This window comes from Cydia strobilella, chromosome 11 (genome assembly GCF_947568885.1).
Source record: "Cydia strobilella chromosome 11, ilCydStro3.1, whole genome shotgun sequence".
In the NCBI taxonomy this organism is placed as follows: domain Eukaryota; kingdom Metazoa; phylum Arthropoda; class Insecta; order Lepidoptera; family Tortricidae; genus Cydia; species Cydia strobilella.
The window spans coordinates 6745346-6764705 of NC_086051.1; the positions used below are offsets into that span (position 1 = coordinate 6745346).

At 38.4% G+C, this 19360-nt stretch overlaps 2 protein-coding genes across 3 annotated transcripts; both read left to right on the top strand.

Moving 5' to 3' along the window:
- Nucleotides 1-3896: 3896 nt before the first annotated feature.
- Nucleotides 3897-16438, top strand: LOC134745424 (uncharacterized). 2 transcript variants are annotated; one of them, XM_063679458.1, is made up of 5 exons: nt 3897-4225; nt 12467-12845; nt 14092-14245; nt 14480-14634; nt 14831-16438. In XM_063679458.1, the coding sequence occupies exons 1-5, from the start codon at nt 4156-4158 to the stop codon at nt 16419-16421; spliced, it is 2349 nt and encodes a 782-aa protein (XP_063535528.1). In that variant the 5' UTR covers nt 3897-4155; the 3' UTR covers nt 16422-16438. The 2 variants fall into 2 exon arrangements, with proteins under 2 accessions (XP_063535528.1, XP_063535529.1); XM_063679459.1 differs by lacking the exon at nt 3897-4225 and adding an exon at nt 4391-4434.
- A 187-nt stretch (nt 16439-16625) lies between these two features.
- On the top strand, nt 16626-19360 carry LOC134745425 (uncharacterized). Its single transcript, XM_063679461.1, has 4 exons — nt 16626-16766; nt 16855-17105; nt 17486-17640; nt 19136-19360. Exons 1-4 carry the CDS (start codon nt 16626-16628, stop codon nt 19348-19350), a joined length of 762 nt encoding a protein of 253 aa, XP_063535531.1. The 3' UTR covers nt 19351-19360.

Consider the following 19360-nt stretch of genomic DNA (forward strand, 5'->3'; position numbering starts at 1 on the left):
TTCCAATATTTTTGTCTTCTAAAATCCCTAGTTAGTAATTCCAGTTACTTTCGCATGTATATTATAAAATGCAAAAGTAACGGTCTATTACCTCTTCACGCTTAACCCTTTTCCAGGCCGCACCAATCTACAAGATTTCCCCAAAAACCAAATATCGGCTTTGGTGGCAACAGAAATCTGTTGTCGCTACAACAACAAATACTAAAAAAAGTACGGAACCCTCTGTGGGCGAGTCCGACTCGCACTTGTCCGGTTTTTTATTAGTATTTGTTGTTATTGCGGCAACAGAAACATATCTGTGAAAAATTTAACAGTCTTAGTTATCACGGTTCATGAGACTGGTGACAGACTGACGGACAGCGGAGTCTTAGTAATAGGGCCCCGTTGTTACCCTTTGTGTACGGAACCCTAAAAATAATAAAACAAAAATCAACCTTATTATAATCATATATCACTATGGCTAATATTAGCATAGAGTAACTGATACTAGAGCGGTACTGTCATAGTAAATTTTGTAACCCCAGTAAATTCACTGCCATCTGTCGACACACTTTAAAACTAAAAATGAAGATTTATAAAAATACGATAGAATGTATTTAAATATAGATAAATGATTTTTTTTATTTGCATTAATTATTTTTATGATTTTGACCCATGTTCTTTCACTGATATGCGTTAAAATTGTTAAATAACAAACGAAACCGTCAACGCCATCTATACGACTGTAGGCCAAAACTAGTAGCGCCCTCTGAACGAGAATCAAATTTTCTTGATTTTCTAGGCACGTTTTTTCCTTAGACTGTATCCATCTATTACGGAGTTATATCTATCTTTGATATTAGTGAGTTTTGGTTGTCGCCTGACGATATATTCTAATTAATCCAGCTTTTATGATTCATTTGAAGTTGTCACGCTTTCCGAAAATGGATCTAAATTCTAAATTAATCCATCGGAATGCTAAAGTAGAATTCTATTGGCATCGTACTATGCCTGGAAAAGGGTTTAAAACCTTTCATATGCCTTATGCCGTATACGTCCCAGCTCCTAGACAATTTGGACTAATTGACAATTTCAATTAATTCAGTAGCAAATTTTTGACAAGGGCATCATATCAGCCGAAAGACGTCCACTGCTGGACATAGGCCTCCCCCAGGGATCTCGACAACGACCGCGGTTCTTCGTATAATAAGGGCATAAAAAGGGTTAATGCGCTGAAAATCCTGATTGATTAGTACGGAGATAGTTTGAGGCCCGGGGAAGGACCTAAGATATTTTTTTATCTAATACTATCTTCCCACGCAGACGCTGAAATCTCAGGCAGTAATTTATACAATTGATAATTAAGAATCCTCACGCAAGCAAGCGCACTATACTGAACTGCGCCTAAGAGTGAGACAGACCCCCGTGAATATAGGATCTACCATAGAGTAACTTATACTAGAGCGGTACTGTCATAGTAAATTTTGTAACCCCAGTAAATTCACTGCCATCTGCCGACACACTTTAAAACTAAAAATGAAGATTTATAAAAATACGATAGAATGTATTTAAATATAGATAAATGATTTTTTTTTATTTGCATTAATTATTTTTATGATTTTGACCCATGTTCTTTCACTGATATGCGTTAAAATTGTTAAATAACAAACGAAACCGTCAACGCCATCTATTCGACTGTAGGCCAAAACTAGTAGCGCCCTCTGAACGAGAATCAAATTTTCTTGATTTTCGAGGCACGTTTTTTCCTTAGACTGTATCTATCTATTACGGAGTTATATCTATCTTTGGATCTACTGAATACGACATGGCGGGAGGGGGGAAATGACTGAACGGGATGGTCTTTTGAAACTCAGAAGGAGTAGCAGAGAAAGCGCTATTCTAAAAAGTCCTAAGTGCCACGTCAAAACTGTAGACGTATTGTTCGTTCACCAAAATTCGTTCGTGCTTCAAATTTGACAGCTATTGTAGATGGCGCTTTACATTATGCGGCCACTTGGGTTAACAAAAGTTTTGATGCTGGGCAATACCGCAAAGCTGTGAAACTTGAAGAACATTTTTAGGGTTCCGTACCCAAAGGGGAAAACGGGACCCTATTACTAAGACTCCGCTGTCTGTCTGTCACCAGGCTGTATCTCATAAACCGTGATAGCTCTAGCTATCACGGTCTACAGTTGAAATTTTCACAGATGATGTATTTCTGTTGACGCTATAACAAAAAATACTCAAAAGTACGGAACCCTCGGTGCGCGAGTCCGACTCGCACTTGGCCGGTTTTTTCTTAATCTATGTCACCTGACAATAAAATTGTCTACATGGTGAAATAGGCGCCTGCCTGATGTGGGACTACACTGAATGAGTACCGCAGTCCACGAAAAATTGGCGCAGTCAGGGGTCGCGTTGCGTGCGTGTTGAGTGAAGGATCGCACGCACTTTACATCAAACCTACCTAATGTGGCGGCCTAGTGAAAAAGGGTACAAGTCTCGCGCAGCTTAGGTGTAAAGGGCATAAGTGTTACGTGCAACTTACACCCTTTTTACACCTGCGGCTTTTTCAGGCAGCGGCCTGAGACTTGTACCCTTTTTCACTAGGGCCACAGTGCTAATCCCTGTATGTTATGGCCCTGGATTTCCAAAAAAGGTGTAGGTAGTTATAGCACTAGGTAATCCGGTAGGTCTCCAGCCAGAAGAATGCAACGCCCATATGGGGCAGCTGTCTCCCGCGTACGGCATATAGTGTAGCTGTAGGTATATTTATACCGTACATATGGCGTGTAGTACCGAAAGAGACTTTTACAGTACAATGGTGCTACTTTTTCGCACTAGTGCAGGAATGAGCACTTTTCGTGCATATGTCGAAAGTTTAACGGGCCATATGTACTGTAAAACGTTGTACGATACACGTGCGAAAAGGTAATTCGCAACTCGTGTCGATTTAAAACACTCCCTGCGGTCGTGTTTTAATTTATTGCCACTCGTTTCGAATTTCCTCTTTTCCGCACTTGTATCGTAAATAACTATTCTTTCATATTGTGTTTTTCCCTCTTAAGTGTTCTTACTGCTGAGGTGAAAAGTTGTACCTAAGTGCTCCATTCGCTACGCTCAATTCTATAATAGAATGAAGAGCGTAGCGAGTGACTCCATTATAGAATCTTTCGCTTACACTCTTGTTGCACAAATAACTTTATAATAAAGGTAGGTAAGTACATAATCGTGTCGTGTTATACAGTCATTTACGTCATAAAAATATAAACATAAAAGAGCATGATTTATATCATTGAAGCATCGCAGGCTATACTTTCATTCTGCGTCATTCTTGTTTGTCTTGAATGCTAATAAGCATGTGCTCGATGAACCCACTACGTGTTACAATAATCTTACTTTCCATGGAGTGTCCTCTGAGACGTAAGTAAGTAGTGTAAGTACCTACACTACGTAACGCCTAGTAACGCTTACGAAGAAAAACGTTTGTTATTTAAATTAAAGCAACAAATGGCCGACATAGTTACATGCCATAATTAATCTGACCCATAACAATTTTCGCGTCGTTTCTTGCCCTAAATGCAAATGGGAAGAAAATTGCCTCAAGTCTTGTCGAGCACGTGAAACATAACGTCGTCATGGCGACAGGCATTTTCAGACCACAGCCGGACATTCGACTTGGAGCGAACCAGTGTATAAGTGTAACACCAAAATCCGTAACACATATTGTATGGGGTGTCATGCTTATGCTGGTTCGGCTTATGCGATCGCTCGTGAGAGGTCTATGTGGGGACGACGAGGGCCAATATCGACCGACGGCTTTCACGAGGCTTTCTTCTGAAACGCTCGCATTCGCGTGACGGCCGCTGAAACGGTAACTGAAAGATCGAGATGTCGCGCGTTCGCGTGATTTTTTATAAGCATGTGGTATGCTGTGGTTACCGAACGTAAACCAGCTACATTGTGATTTTATGGGACGAGGGGTCTAATATCTGGGTAGATTATGTGTGCGAATCGAACCGCGACCGCCGGACCGCCGTCCGCGCCGGAGCGCGCGCGCGTCCATTTTTAAACACTGTTCCGAAGCACTCATTAGCCGGTGCACCGTAAACTACGGCCAAAAGAAACGCAACGTGTGTGCAATACGGCATTAGAAAGTGTAATGTATAGTGTGCGATGCTGTCGGTGCAGGCAAGCAAGCCAACGCTAGTGCAACAGAAGAAGAAGCAGTGGGCGAGGGAGAGAGGTTGGTAGTTTAGTGTCCATCCGTCTGTTTACAAGTTTGTAGTCGGCCGCGGCCGTGCGCTACAGCACAGAACATTTTGCAACAAATTCACGGGTTACGTTTTTTTTATTCGCGTCTCGGTGTGATAAGTCTTTTACTACTACAAGGAGGTATCTGCTAATAGACACGCAAATTGTAATCTGGAGTGGATTTTAAAACTGCGGCGGTTGGTATGTAGGTATTTTCTCAATTTTGTAAATTACTTACCTTTCTGAAATAAAGTTTATTCACTGGACCAACGTGGAAATAATATTAGTTATAGTTAAATAAATTTAAGTCGTTGTAAGAACAGCCGTAAATATAACTAAGACATAAATTATGCTTACATAAGACAAGGCCAATAACAGTTATCCATTGAGCCATACATTATGTAACGATTAAAAATAACAAAAATAAGAAAACACGAGAATGTACAATACATAGTTACATACACACAAATTCTCGCTGCGCTAGGAGTACTACATATTGCTTGTAAAATGTTTAAGTAGGTAATATAGTTTAATTTACCTCTTAAAATTATTTTAAATAGTTGCAAATCAGACATCAGACAATACTAATATATATAATAATATAGAATAAGTAGGAATTAGAATTTAGAAAGGTACCTTCCTATAACGTAGGTACAACTAATTGCATTTCCCTGGCACCCAGGAGCACATAGCTTGAAAAAGTTATGATATATAATACTTAAGATAAATTGTAATAGGATATGTATATCATGTATACTTATTTAACAAACGAATTATTACCAGTACCTACTGAAATAAAATTAAATGTAAATTACAAGAATAATTAAAATTAAAACAGAATCTGATTTTATATTAAATATCGTTTTCTCTCAACAAAACGGAATATATATATTTTTTTAAATTTATATTTAGACCCTACAAAAGGATCAGCAGTGCAGAATTCAGTGTTATACAAGTGAGGGATCCGTGATACTTCACTTCATTGATTACTTCATGTCATTAAAAAAATATTTGTTTAAAATTGAACTTTAATAGCTAATAGCAATAGAGTTGAATATTATAACTGCCATATAAATGGCTGCGTATGCAGTAAAGAGTTAAAATACAGGTAAATATATCTCAAAGTTCCCAAAAAAGCATAATTTCTAGTTTGCTTTTATGATATTTTGAATGAAGTTTATAGGAGCATTCCAAGGGACTGTGGATTTAACTCACGAGAACCCCGAGAACACGAAAACTAATTAACACCCTACGAATTAATATGACCCTAATACAAGAATTTTGCTACAGCTATTTAATAAGTTAGGCATGGTTATACGAGAAACGTCCTCATTAATCGCAAACCACGAAACACCTGTGTTTACCAACTCATTGTATTAAACTCAATGAATTAGTGTCCTCTAAACTTGCAAAAGGCATGTGCTCCAAATGCTAATCCGTATTTTATCAGTCAATCGAGCACGCAGCCCCAATTTAGGAGTTAGGGGACAAAATTGCAGTCTGGCCGGCGTAAATCAACATTGTTGCTTGTACTGATTGTAGGCGAGTCAAACGCCCCTGATCTGCAATCTGCAATGACTATGCATAATCTGAGTGGGTATTGTACTTAGAAAAAATCGACTCGTCTGCGGTTGGTTCTAAGCACATTTTAGTAAGTAATCATTATTAATTTCACAGGGGGCAAACTTGTAGTTTAAAAACAAGACCTGAGCAAGCAAAAGACTTCAAAATTGAAATCTTGTTTCGTAGTGAGAGTAGGTGTAGTGATAGACACTGATATTGGTGCGAAGTAAGATTTACCGGAAGCAATATCAATCAAAAATATGCCACTCCCTGTTATGGCTGCTGTCACTAAAGGCGACCCTTAGGGTGGTAATGAGTATTCCACCTGTACAATTTCTTTGTCCAATGTGTATTTGCGTCTCATATTTTTGCTTAATGAGAGAGTGAGACGCAATGAAACACAAATGACAAATGGTTACACATCGAATTTTTACCTTGGGTTCAAGTTATGCTGAAGACGAAATCACATTCTAGTCTAGACAATATGTTTTGTAAATTAGGTACCTAGTCCGACGTGCAATCATAATCGTTAGATGTACGAAACTAGGCTAGATAGTACCTGACCTAGGTTGCGTAGTCAATGTGCTCAAAAAAAACATCTGTATTTAACTGTGTCAATTTCATATAGGAAAGTAGGCAGGAATATTACACAAGAAAACTTTGTTTTTTTAATACTACGACGACGGTGGCAAACAAGCGTACGGCCCGCCTGATGATAAGCAGTCACCGTAGCCTATGGACGCCTACAACTCCCAGACTCCAGAGAAGTTTATGTAATACTGTGCGCAATTATATTTAATTAGGTATTTTTGTTAATAAGTGAGTGAATTAAAAATTGGGTTACCATGACTATACGGGCCTAAGATGGGTCTTCATTGAAACTTCAGAAAAATAATTAGATTCATAAAAATCTCGCTGGCGAGCGGTGGCAATTTGCACGACACGCATCGTTGCTAATAAATCGAAGTGAAACCGATACTATACTTATTTATGTTTATTTAACTGATGACATGACGATACAATAAAAACAAACTAATTAGGCTTGTTATAATTAAGTACTTACCTAAAGATTTTGATTGATAGCCATTTTTGGAAAATTGCAAACTAACACTAATATGGAAATTCCGCCCCTAAAATTCTTTCACGGAAACCCCGTTTTGCAAGAACTCCGAATTCATTTTATGCGAACGTACTAGCGAGCAACACTATGGAAATTAAGTACAAGGCCCCACTTATGGAGACAAAGAGACCCTCAAAATGACAATCAAAGCATTACAATTGATTTCCCAACAGGCGGATATGGAAACACAATGTATTGGACAAACGTTTAAACGGCTGAATGTGACAAAGCCATGGCCTGGTCGATGGCGTCCGCACGCACCCTCGCTCATTCGTGGCTACTTTTCAAGGGCATACCTATTGTAGGTAGGTCTAGGTACATTACATCAAGTGAACAATGACCTTTCAGTCTTTCACCGCGGCCATGAGTCACATTAATACCGAAATAGAAGGCTTTTAGAAAAGTTACGGACTATCGGGACTATTATAAGATCGTTAGCGAAGTCACGATACCAATATAGGTATTGTGCCTATTGCCTAAAAATGATATTGATATTGAATAGCATTAAAATGGGTGCGATATGTAAATACCTGCATCATGTTTTACAACTAGTGTTTTCTTTGCGATGCCATTGAGTAACTTATACTAGAGCGGTACTGTCATAGTAAATTTTGTAACCCCAGTAAATTCACTGCCATCTGTCGACACACTTTAAAACTAAAAATGAAGATTTATAAAAATACGATAAAATGTATTTAAATATGGAAAAATGATTTTTTTTATTTGCATTAATTATTTTTATAATTTTTACCCATGTTCTTTCACTGATATGCGTTTAAATTGTTAAACAACAAACGAAACCGTCAACGCCTTCTATACGACAGTAGGCCAAAGCTAGTAACGCCCTCTGAACGAGAATCAAATTTTCTTGATTTTCGAGGCACGTTTTTTCCTTACACTGTATCCATCTATTGCGATGCTGAGGCGGAAAAAATATGTCGCAACACTCAAGATTCCACTTCTGGAACCACAATAACAGGCCTGTTTCGGTTTAATCAGTCTCAAACAAAGTACGAGAGGTAGACAAGGACTAGGTATTAAGTAGATCTCTTCTAATATGGTTGCGTGCATATTTGTCCGACGCAGACACGTCAGACAAATGTGAACTCAACCATATTAAATGTATAAAACCGATTGCCGTTCTACTTCTGATGCGTCACGACTACGTCACGACACAACACAACACAACACGACAGACAAATGTTTAGCCCAGGTTCAGGCCCGAGGAAGGACATAGGATAGTTTTTTTATCAATCATCAACATCATCATCATCCCACCACGCAGACGAAGTCGCGGGCAGAAGCTAGTAATTAATAATTCCAACCCACTTAACACTTTATTTGATCACTTCTAGTCAAATTCAAGAAAGTTTATATGCTGCTGGTCGAACTAGCTGAAGGAATTTATTTCAAGTTTGTCGTGTCCTAGCAGGTATTAGGGTGGGTATAATTTTTAGGGTTCCGTGCCAAAAAGGTACAAAAAGGAAGGTTCGACTCTGTCCGTCCGTCCGTCCGTCTGTCTGTCACATTGCTAAATATCTCGAGAACTACATAAGCTATCGATTTGAAATTTGGAATAGTTATGAACAACGCTAACCCTAAGCTACGCTAAGACAACTTGGAAGTGTACTTAAAAAAATTTTTTTTTATTAATTATGGAAAATACCCAATTTAAAGAGGGGGCAACATTTCAAACTAGTTACGAGGTCAAGTGGGATATCATTTGAAAGAGCTCAAATTGAACATTACAAAGCATTTCACGCTACCGAGCGTAGCGAGAAGAGAAAAATGGAATCTTGAGCGTTGCGTTTAAGGCACGAGAGTTAAACAAATTTTGCCACCGAGTGAAACACAAAATTTATCACTCAAAATCATCATTTAAAAGTCAATTCTACCAGCAAACATGAGAAAACAACAAAAAAATTGTATTTCATTACTTTACCTCACATGTGAATAAAATGCAACTTTCTTATCAGTTTTTGAACAATCAAGAGAGCCTTTACCAGTTGGTGTGGTGAAAAATTCATCTACAGGCTTCAACCGTGAAAGAAACATCCACTTAAGCCCAATCTTATTGTAATAGGTTTATAACCACTCATTAAATAATTCGGTTTCGTAACACAAGTGGATAGATGTTATCTAATTGTATCTGTCGGCGTAGCCAAAGTTGCACAAAACGAAGGATGATTACCATTTCCGGGCAACAATTAAATTAATTAAATTATCGTAGCGTAAATATAAAAATCAAAGTAAAACAGCGTTCTCGGTCGTTTTCCCATCTCTGACCACCTAAAGATATAAATTTGTACGACCCCGATACGTTACAAACATACAAACTATGAATAATCAGTTCAAACTTATAATCAACAATCAAGTTATAGAGGTTTTGTGAAGGCGATGCGCCCAGAAAGTGACAGGAGAAACAGATAACTCTAAGCCGTGTGCGCGAGAGCGTAACTGCAAAATAAAATATACGAAATATTGCTGGCCACTTAGTATCTACCGTTTTTCATTTGTTCTCCGTTATTTTAGTGTTGGAAACGTTCTCATAATTATGTTAACGTGAACTTATCTAGCTATTGATGAACATAAATGCGCAGCACCGTGTCGAGGTATAGCATAGCGGTTTGCATTCAGTACCTGCTTATGTATTAATAATTTATTTAAAAAACCTTTTTTCTACAGACTAAGTATCTAAAATAACTAAGGAGCAAAGAGGATATATAGGATAGAGGAGTACCGTCATAGTAAATTTTGTACCCACAGTAAATTCACTGCCATCTATCGACACACGATTAAAACTAAAAATGAAAATGGTTAAAAATACATACCATAAAATGTATTTATATATGGATAAATGATTACATACATTTATAATTTTTATATGATTTTGACCCATGTTCTTTCACTGATATGCGTTGAAATTGTTAAATAACAAACGAAACCGTCAACGCCATCTAGTCGAGAATAGGCCAAAGGTGGTGGCGCCAAATTTTCTTGATTTCCGAGGCACGTTTTTTTCCTTAGACGTATCCATCTTATACGGAGTTATATAAATCTTTGCTAAGGAGTAACGTTTTCGAGCGTAGTTTTACAGTTATATAATAACGAAATAACGAGAAAAATAAATCCGTCCCTCACATATAAGTATTACGTCTGTAAACCTTATTCAGGATCTTGTGTAGGTATTACGTGTATGAAAACTGCCAGGGATACTTACTGAAATAGCCGGTGTCGATTACTTTGCAACTAGAGTTGTGCCATTCCCGGTAACATTCCCCATTTTGTATGGGGAAATTTCTCGCTCGGTAACATTCCCCATACAAAATGGGTAATGTTACCGGGAACGGCACAACTCTATTTGCAACACGCTAATTAGCGTCGATATTTTACTTGTTAGCTGTACCGTCTTTACTGTATATCAACTGTATATCCATAATATATCTGCCTTTTCCTAACTATAAGTTGTAGGTAAAGTTTATAATTACATATAACTTAAAACGTAGGTAAGTAAAACATTTATTATTCGCAGGTACACGCACACATTACACGCAGTTATTTTCACGCATTTCAATTTTATTAACGCTCGCCTTCACATACTTGCAAAGAAACTTCATTGAAATGACTCCAGATTTGTTACGAATAATGAACATTGAAAAAACTTGGTTGATTGTTTCAATAATTGCCCAAATGGAAGTAATGGCATATATCACGCGCACTATGAACAGAGAACCATACCCTACCTATTACGGGCAGGTCGGTTATGAAACTTATGAAGCATATATACCTATATATACTTAGAGGTGTAACAAAAAGCCTTTAAATCATTGTTATACTGTCCTGTAACTTCAGCTATTGAGTCATCAATAGTTGTTGTGCCAAATTATATATTAAAATTATTTCGGTCAAATTAACGTGCCGCGCGTTACCTGCTCTTTCAAACCTGAAATGAACGCTATTTACTGACCAGTACAGTATTTTTGTATCATTTTGTATATTTACTTAGGGTCTGCCTACCTATTAGCTGTATGTTGTGTTTCCATTGATTAATTCCACTGCTTAACTAGAATAGAATAGAATTCTTTGGTACATAGAGTTGTTACAGTAAAAGTTTGTGGAAACACATGGCAATGGCACCATGTTAGGCCATTGCAAATCTAACATCTATGTAGTTTTTAACATTAATAGGACTAGTGTGTGTACATAACATGTAATGTTCCTAATAAAATGAACACAACATTTTCTTAACTTATTTCCTATTATATTAAATATACCTATATTATATTAAAAAGTCGTACCTCAATTATTATTTACACAGGTGTTTAAGGATTAGTATTAGTAGTACATAGTTACAAAAAGAAGTTATCTTCATGAACTCTTGGACGGAATAGTATGCATTCGTAACCGCTCACGCATGTACTTATTATTTGCGTGCCTCGGTAAGTTAAATTTTAAATTACACTATAGTTCGTCGTTACCGAAAACCATGTTAGCGAAACAATATGAGCCATTATAACTTTGATATGTTCCCGAAACCAGAACTAATGGTGCTAAATTATCAAGTGAAATTTTAACGCCCATTTAAGTAATATTGTTTTTGTATATGGTTTAAAATAGATATTTTAAAGCCTTATCCTAATAAGTACTGTATTACTGACGATTTATGGGTCGCAGATTTATTTTCTAAAAGAATATTGTGTCGAATTACCAACAGGTGTTTTGTCAAATTTTGTAGGTTAAAATAGAGTTTGCTGTTTCGCAAGCATGTAACTTATGTAAGTATAGGTTTAGGTACCTAGTACTACAGGTACTGAGGAATTGCTAACCAACTGCAACTTGCTCACAACACAACACGATACTTGCGCTCTCTATTTACGAAAGCAATTGTTCAGGTAATTAAATAACTATGAGTGCCATTTATTACGAACGAGTAGACACATATAATTTACCAAAACAATAGTTTAAAATGAAAGTCGTATAACATTATTTAATAGCTGCTGTAAGAGTCACGAAGACAACCTTAAATCAGTTCGGTTGTCTTCGTGCCTCGTGCGTGCTTTTCCAACTGCTTTTCCAATTTAATTATTCTGTGGTTATTAATCACATAAATACATATGTTGATAGATTTAATATAATGCACATTTAAATCTGTAGCATAGCATGTAAGTACGTGTCATACGAAGGTTTCAAAGGAAATTATCTTCAGCCGATCGATTTCAGCGGATTATCCTACTGAATAACTCATGCCCGTACCGTGCCGTACTAGGCTTGCAGACATAAGTACAAGGATATTTATATGCTGCTTGCAGGGTAAAAATCGTACAGTCACTGAAAATTGATAACCTTCGTTCAAAGGAATATCGACTAAACTTAAAAACCCTTTGTGAATAGGGGAAAATTTCAATAGATTTTTTACGAGTAGGTAGCGTGAATTCATATTTGAAATAGTTACTTTACGTTTGGCTGTGGACATGGAAGGTTTCTATTCGTATATTACTTCGTATTATGTTAAGGTTAGTTTAATTGTTCATTAACCTATTTTTTTTACAGAGGAAATGTCTCATCTTTACCTGCCATGGGGTTCAGGCGAACGCTACACCAACCGTGTTCAAGCGCGAAACCAATTTGCAAGCACTTTGGAACTGCATAAACAACCTTACGAATACGAAGAGGTCAGCCACCAGAGGAGTCCCAGCTTGCCGCCGATCCATCACATCGACGACAAATCTAAGGATGACAATAAGAAGACAAAGGAAGTGTTGAATAGGAACATCCCGAGCGCGAAGAGATTCGCGTTCTATGATGAGGACGGAGAAGGGGACACCTCGGGCTACGGAAGCGAGACCGTCAACCACAGGGGGCAGGGCAGAGGGCACGACGGCGCCAGCAACCCTGTCATGGCGTGGCAGCACGACACCAAGGAGGACAGGTATGTTTACCATTACGCACTTTTTTTAAACATTTGAAATGTATCATAGAAATTATAAAGCGCTTTACGCGGATGGAGCTGCAGAAAATAAGGTACGCCCCTCCCCCGGGATAGAAATTTGTATGCAAAGGTGCTAAGCTAATCGTATTGCTGACTGTATATACTTACATACCCTAGAATCATCCCAGTATGCTTTTACATTATATTTATACCAGGTACTAAAATTACATTTCTCTAGAAATAAATTGTGTAAAACTTTATATCTAAAGTCAATAAACCTCGCTTTCTGCTCTTGCGTTTATAAACTTTCTGTAACATTATTTTAAACCGCCTAGCGCTTAAAAAGCCAATAAAATAAAATTGGACACTACATTTTTATGAGACTGTAACAGTAAGTATTAATACAGTTATTAGAGTACATTAATTATTTGTGGCATTCCATCCTTAAGGACCCTTTTGTAATGGAAAGCCACATTTTTTACTCGTCAACTTTAATGGTTGAATTAAGATTAAGACTTCGTATACCGAACTATACCAGACAACAACAAGCTTTTTTTTAACTGAAAAATAAGCTCGTTGATGTCTTTTGTTCTATCCTTTTATCTACTGAGATATTTCCTAATTTTATTTATTTATTTAGGTTGTTTAATAGAAAAAGCATTATTTTAGTTGACTCATAGAAAAACAATACTTTTTAGGGTTACGTACCCAAAGGGTAAAAACGGGACTCCACTGTCCGTCAGTCTGTGTGTCACCAGGCTGTATTTTATGAACCATATTAGCTATTAGACAGTTGAAATTTTCACAAGAATATTTTTGTTGCCGCTATAACAACAAATACTAAAAACTGAATAAAATAAATATTTAAGTGGGGCTTCCATACAACATTAAGGCCGTTCCATCTGTTTGCCGCTGTCACTGTCACATTTCGCAAGATGTCAAGTCATTACATGTATTAAAAAATAAAGATATCTAATATTGATACGATTTTAACACCCCCTGGCACTGACTAAAATACCGACTTGGTTTCACAGTGGTTTCACATTACATCTCAAAACTTTATTGTAGTAGAAGAATTGCGTTGCGAGACTTGCATCATTTTACATGTAATGTTTTTGATGAGTTTTACTTTACAGATTCCTTTAACTCAACAACGCTGCCATGAAATTAAAACGTTGTTACCGATCACTAGGTATAGGGTTGCCTGACCTAAATTTGGCTAATTGGAAGTGTATATTCGGAACAGGAACCGACCTAATAGTGGTGGCAGGTCGGAGGGCCCGTGGTCAGGGCGCAGCTCGCGCTCCACGGCCGAGGAAGGCCGCCCGCGCTGGGGCGACCGCGGCGTCGCCACCGGCCGCCTTTGGGAGCCCACGGCGCCCCATGAGCGACTACCCCAGGTAAACACTCATTAATCATTGATCACCGTCGACTGACCATTGCTTCCCGCGTATCTCAAGGAAAGGATGGCGAGACGACCAATAAACATGTGGTGCAAATGCAAATCAACACTAATTTTAACTAGGATACTTCAACACACTCCGGCGGTAGTCACTGGTTACATTTGTAGAAGAATTGTTTATTTTCCGAATGAACGAAATCTACTTTAAAATAACTATATTTTTCGCATACAGATGCAGAATCAAAAGAAAGGCACCCCATCTTGGGTAGAGCGGGGTCTGAACATGATCGATAATACCGCGGAGGTACTGGTCATCGATCAGAGGAGCTCAACCAACTCCGGCTTCGATTGCGACAGGTCGTCATGTAATGGGAGTGACGAAGGGAGGTACGTACAAACAGCAACACTCTTAACTGTCCATCGGTGAAACTTATTACAAAAGGCATAAGGTCCACCGATGGATACTTAACAGAGTGGGCGATGGTACCTTGCTATATTAACAACATTTAAGAACTATAGTGATCACACAGTACAAACTTGACAGTGCAAATCGACCGATAGGTGAACCGTCCTTTTTTTTCAGAACATTCTTACGAGGTCAAAACGTTCCGCTAGAACCAGAAATAAAAGCTCAGCGAGAGAACAAACGGATTAAAGCTCTAGAACTGCAGTCAGCTATACTAAGTCAGTTAGAGGATCGAGAGAAGCGACGCCAAGAGGAGAGAGAAATAAAGTTAAGAGAAGAAAGACTAGAAGAGCTTCGTTTACAAAGGCAACAAGAGCAGGACAGGCTGAGGGTTGAGGAAGAAAGGCGGAGACACGACGAAAAACAACTTCTAGAGCAAAGAAAATTAGAGGCACTCAAAAAAGCTCTTGAAGACGCGGAGAGGGCGGCTAAGTTAGAAAAAGAAAAGAGGTTTAGTTCTCAGAAACAAATAATGCACCAAAGCATTTCTTTAGAACCCAGATCAAGACGTGATACTGTAGAAACCAAACCAAAGATAGAAGACAGTGTAGTAGAAACATTACAAATTAGCGAAACAATAAGTCCTGCAAAAACTGATAGAACTTATGATGTGCACTCAGCTAAAAGCCAAAAACCTGATTGTAATTCACATCAAACCACAGAATTCAACTCGCCGCGATCAAACGGCCCTGGAAATTTAAATCTCTACATTCATAGTGTTCCACCATTGGCGCTGACAGATAACAGATTCAATATTGTACCCATTGGTATAAATGGAAATGGTGAAATCGTTAATGGACAATCGAACGCCATTCAACTTGCAGTTCTGGTTCCACAAAACCTTAACAACAACTACTTTAATGTTTCAATGAATACAGTTAGTAATAGTGAATCATTAGAATCAGGCAAAGTATTGACGCCAAAGAAATATCGTGGGCCACGAACTAAGGATGTTGCTACGCAGACAGATTTAAAAATGTATAAATCTACAACAGACAGAAAAACGGATACTGAAGAAGTGGAAAGAAATGTAGACAAAGATTATCCCAATATCGATGAAAATGCGCCACAAGAAAGATCACATAATTCTATGAAAAAAGATCGCAGGTCTGACGAGAGATACAAGAAAGATTTAGAAAATCGACCCAAATGGGGAGTTAACCGACCAGCGGCGCAATACAAGAAACAAAGTGAGAAAGATCCATTTTATAGTCAAAAAAGAAAAATGCGCCAAAAGTATCGGAGTCAAGCGCGACAGTATTTATCACACTCCAGCGATGACAGCCGCTCACCGAGCCCGCCGCGCGACAAGGGCACCGAGCAAAACACTAAGCCTCGGAACTCCCTTAGCCAGTCATACTGGAGAAGCAAAAGGTCCAGCCTGGATCTCTCGAAGACGAGCAATGCGTCTGAACCAGACAGTAAAATACTGAGCGAATATCTCGGACACACCAACGATGCAAGCGACAAAAAATCACCAAAAATGTCTCCAACAAAAAGGATAACACTGTCACAAAAGTTTATAAACGACAAATACGGTAACAGAAAAATGTGGTCCGACGACCAATCTGATAACAAAAATTCTAAGTGCAACTCGCTCGATGTTGAAAACAGAAAAAAAATAATCGATCAACTAAACACTGCCAAAAGAGACTACTTAGAAAGAAATGACGATCTGGAAATAATTTCCATGAGACCAAAATATTGAAGAACAAAGACTTGTAACGTAAACTATTATTAACCATAATTACTAGTCGTGAATGTATGTAAGTTGCTGAAATTAGGTTACATAGCTACTGTATTTACCTGATTGTTATCGACCCCGCGGTTTCTAGGATATACGCCAAAACAAAGTTGGATCGATAAGATCAGTGTTTGTACAGGCGTCGCCGTCTGGGTTAAAAATATAAGCATGTCGAAGTTAGACGATCTCTTCGATAAAAAGAAAGATGAAGCTTTGCTGCTGGATTTGTCAAAAACAGTTATTAGCAATGCCGAAGAGTATAGAGCTGTGTTGGATAAAGTGCCAGAATTCAAAACTCGACCCGAAAAGGTATGTGATATACCTACTCAAATATTTGCTACGAAAAAACAAAGTTGGTCGCCTACATTAAATTCGGTTTATCATGCATATATAACAGGTGAGGGCAGACGACATAAAAATAAAGGATAAATTGGGGGATAAAAAAACTAAAACTCCTCGGAAGGAGGTGCGTGCATATGAGAAGTTAGGGACGCGAGGGTACGAGGAGAAGCATTTCACTTTCATGGACCCGATACCAGTGGAGATGCGAGGACTGAAGATCGAGGAGCTGTGCGCCGTGCCCATCGAGTGGCGGATGCTTACCTCCGTCCGGCCAAAGTCCAAGTTGGATGAGGAGTATTTTAACAGGTCAGTCTACTTTTTTCATTTCGATCATTAGTATATTCAGCTTAGAACCTATGGAAATGTCAGCCGTTGCAGTGTGAGGAAATAAAGATTCAAATTCGCGCTTTGGACTGTTGAGACCTTGAGACTACTCGTAGTTACTTACTCGAAAAATAAGGAAGCGCACATGCACGTGGTTGTTAAATAAACCTACTTGATATATTGTTCCATTTACCTATTACAAAAATTAGTATTTTTTTATTGATAGGTACCTAATAATAACTCTACCGATACTTATTTATGTCTGTGCTAGGTATTACTAAGCACTGTTAAGCATAAACTTCCGGTCCGACTCAAAGTTTTAATCCTTTTAAATTAATAGAACCTTTTTTCTCGGTTTTCAGATTAATAGAACTAGGGAAGTTGCAGTTAAAGACTCAGGCAAGAGATAAGAGAGAGTTCATCAAAAACCCCATGGTCCGGAAAACCAAGAACCGGTCCGGCGTCACGGAGACGAGAATCGTGTCGTGTGCCGAGTGCGGTGAAGAATATTGCGACGGTAAGAACCCGAGAACTAATTCAATGTATCATGTATGTAATGTACGAAATTTGTGCGGTTAGCATCCAGCATCAGATAAATAGTAAAACAACAGGAACAACTAAGCGGTAGAGTCCACTTCCGATATTTTTGAACAGCCTGTAGGTAATACTTCTTCTTCTCCTGAGCCTATTTCCCATGTATTCATGTAGGTAATACATATATTACATACAATTACCACAAACGTTATTTGTTTTGAGGAAGGAGCATGCATCGTTGCTACGCAATCGCATTCGATGCAATCGTATCACATCACTACGGAAACAAGCAATTATAGAGCGCATAACAAAAATGCGACACACTGCGTAACAAATTTGCAGTTGATGTATATAGGAATGTCGCCCATTTTATGACTTTGAATAGTTGTATACTGTACCGAGTGTATTACTTATTAATTATTAATCATCACTCAAATTACAGAGCTCACTTCAATCTAATCGATGGTAAACTTTACGGTCATAATAAAATCCAATAAATAAAATATCTACGCTACGACTATCACCGTTGTTTCGATTGGAGGTCATTCACTTCGATAACACATCGGCTAATTACTGTTAGTTACTGGACCGGGGTAACCGTAACAATCGTATCATAATATCGACTAATATTCCAATTATCATTTAATTCACGGAACTCGCATGCTTGCTGTCTGTACTGTACCGTTCAGGGCTGTTATTTACAACGCCAAATATGATAATCAGTTTAAACGTGATCTCGGAATAGCGTATATTTGTTACGGATAGTCTATATAAAGTATGGTAGCTATACTAGACGAATAGTCGGGAACCATATATTTGTGAATAAGGTAATAGCCAGTCTGCTTATCCGTTAACCGATCTAGTGATATGCTTCAACAAACGCTCGCTCGTTTGGAAAATGCACTCATCATGCATATTAGTACCCGTACCGTGAGTCACAGTCACTGACAGTGTCAAACTGACACATACACTAACTTCTACGTAATTTACTTTCTATACATCTCGCTCGCACTAATATTATGCGAGTACGAGCGAGATGCATAGAAAGTAAGTTACGTTCTCGATAGCGTTTATGTCAGTGCCAAACTGGTGGTAGCCACACAGGTAGTATGTAATTCGATAGGGTTACTATACTATTAAAGTGTTAGATATATGTACTAACTTTATAATAAATTAAAGTTAGTGTGTAACCTAGGTAGGTCTCGTAAATGGGCCCATAACCTATCGTTTCTCTACAATGACGACACACGGTTGAGGTACTTTTCACGATGATATGAACGTATCAATCATCTACTGACCTCAGCTCCTAGACTTGTCAGTTCCACTGGCAACACAGCTGCTAGATCTGCAATAAGTTCTGTCCCTTCGACAGCTGACACAGTTGGTCTTCAGATTCCAAGTTAGGTGTACCTTAAAACAAGCAATTGGTTAAATTCGTGGTAATATTACTAAATAAGTAAGTATCTCTTTGTTTACAGGTAAAATGTGCGTGATAACGAACTACGACATGTTCGCGCGCATCAAAGTGGAGACGGAGAACAAGCCGCGTCCGGCGCCTGCGCCGACGGGCAAGCGGCGCCCGATCAAGCGACGCGTGCGGCCGAGACGAAAGCCACGCAGCAAGAGCGCCCATCAGGCGCCACCGAAGAGTAATGCACGGAAATCCGGGGCCAAGAGCGATTCAGAACTGTAGTAGACTACCT

Excerpts from the sequence above, each read along its gene's own strand:
- LOC134745424 (XM_063679458.1), top strand. The coding sequence starts at position 4,156 with ATGCTGTCGGTGCAGGCAAGCAAGCCAACGCTAGTGCAACAGAAGAAG. Across the intron at positions 4,226-12,466 it reads GCAGTGGGCGAGGGAGAGAG|AGGAAATGTCTCATCTTTAC; the intron begins GTTGGTAGTTTA and ends TTTTTTTTACAG. Across the intron at positions 14,635-14,830 it reads AATGGGAGTGACGAAGGGAG|AACATTCTTACGAGGTCAAA; the intron begins GTACGTACAAAC and ends CTTTTTTTTCAG.
- LOC134745425 (XM_063679461.1), top strand. The coding sequence starts at position 16,626 with ATGTCGAAGTTAGACGATCTCTTCGATAAAAAGAAAGATGAAGCTTTG. Across the intron at positions 16,767-16,854 it reads TCAAAACTCGACCCGAAAAG|GTGAGGGCAGACGACATAAA; the intron begins GTATGTGATATA and ends CATATATAACAG. Across the intron at positions 17,106-17,485 it reads GATGAGGAGTATTTTAACAG|ATTAATAGAACTAGGGAAGT; the intron begins GTCAGTCTACTT and ends CTCGGTTTTCAG.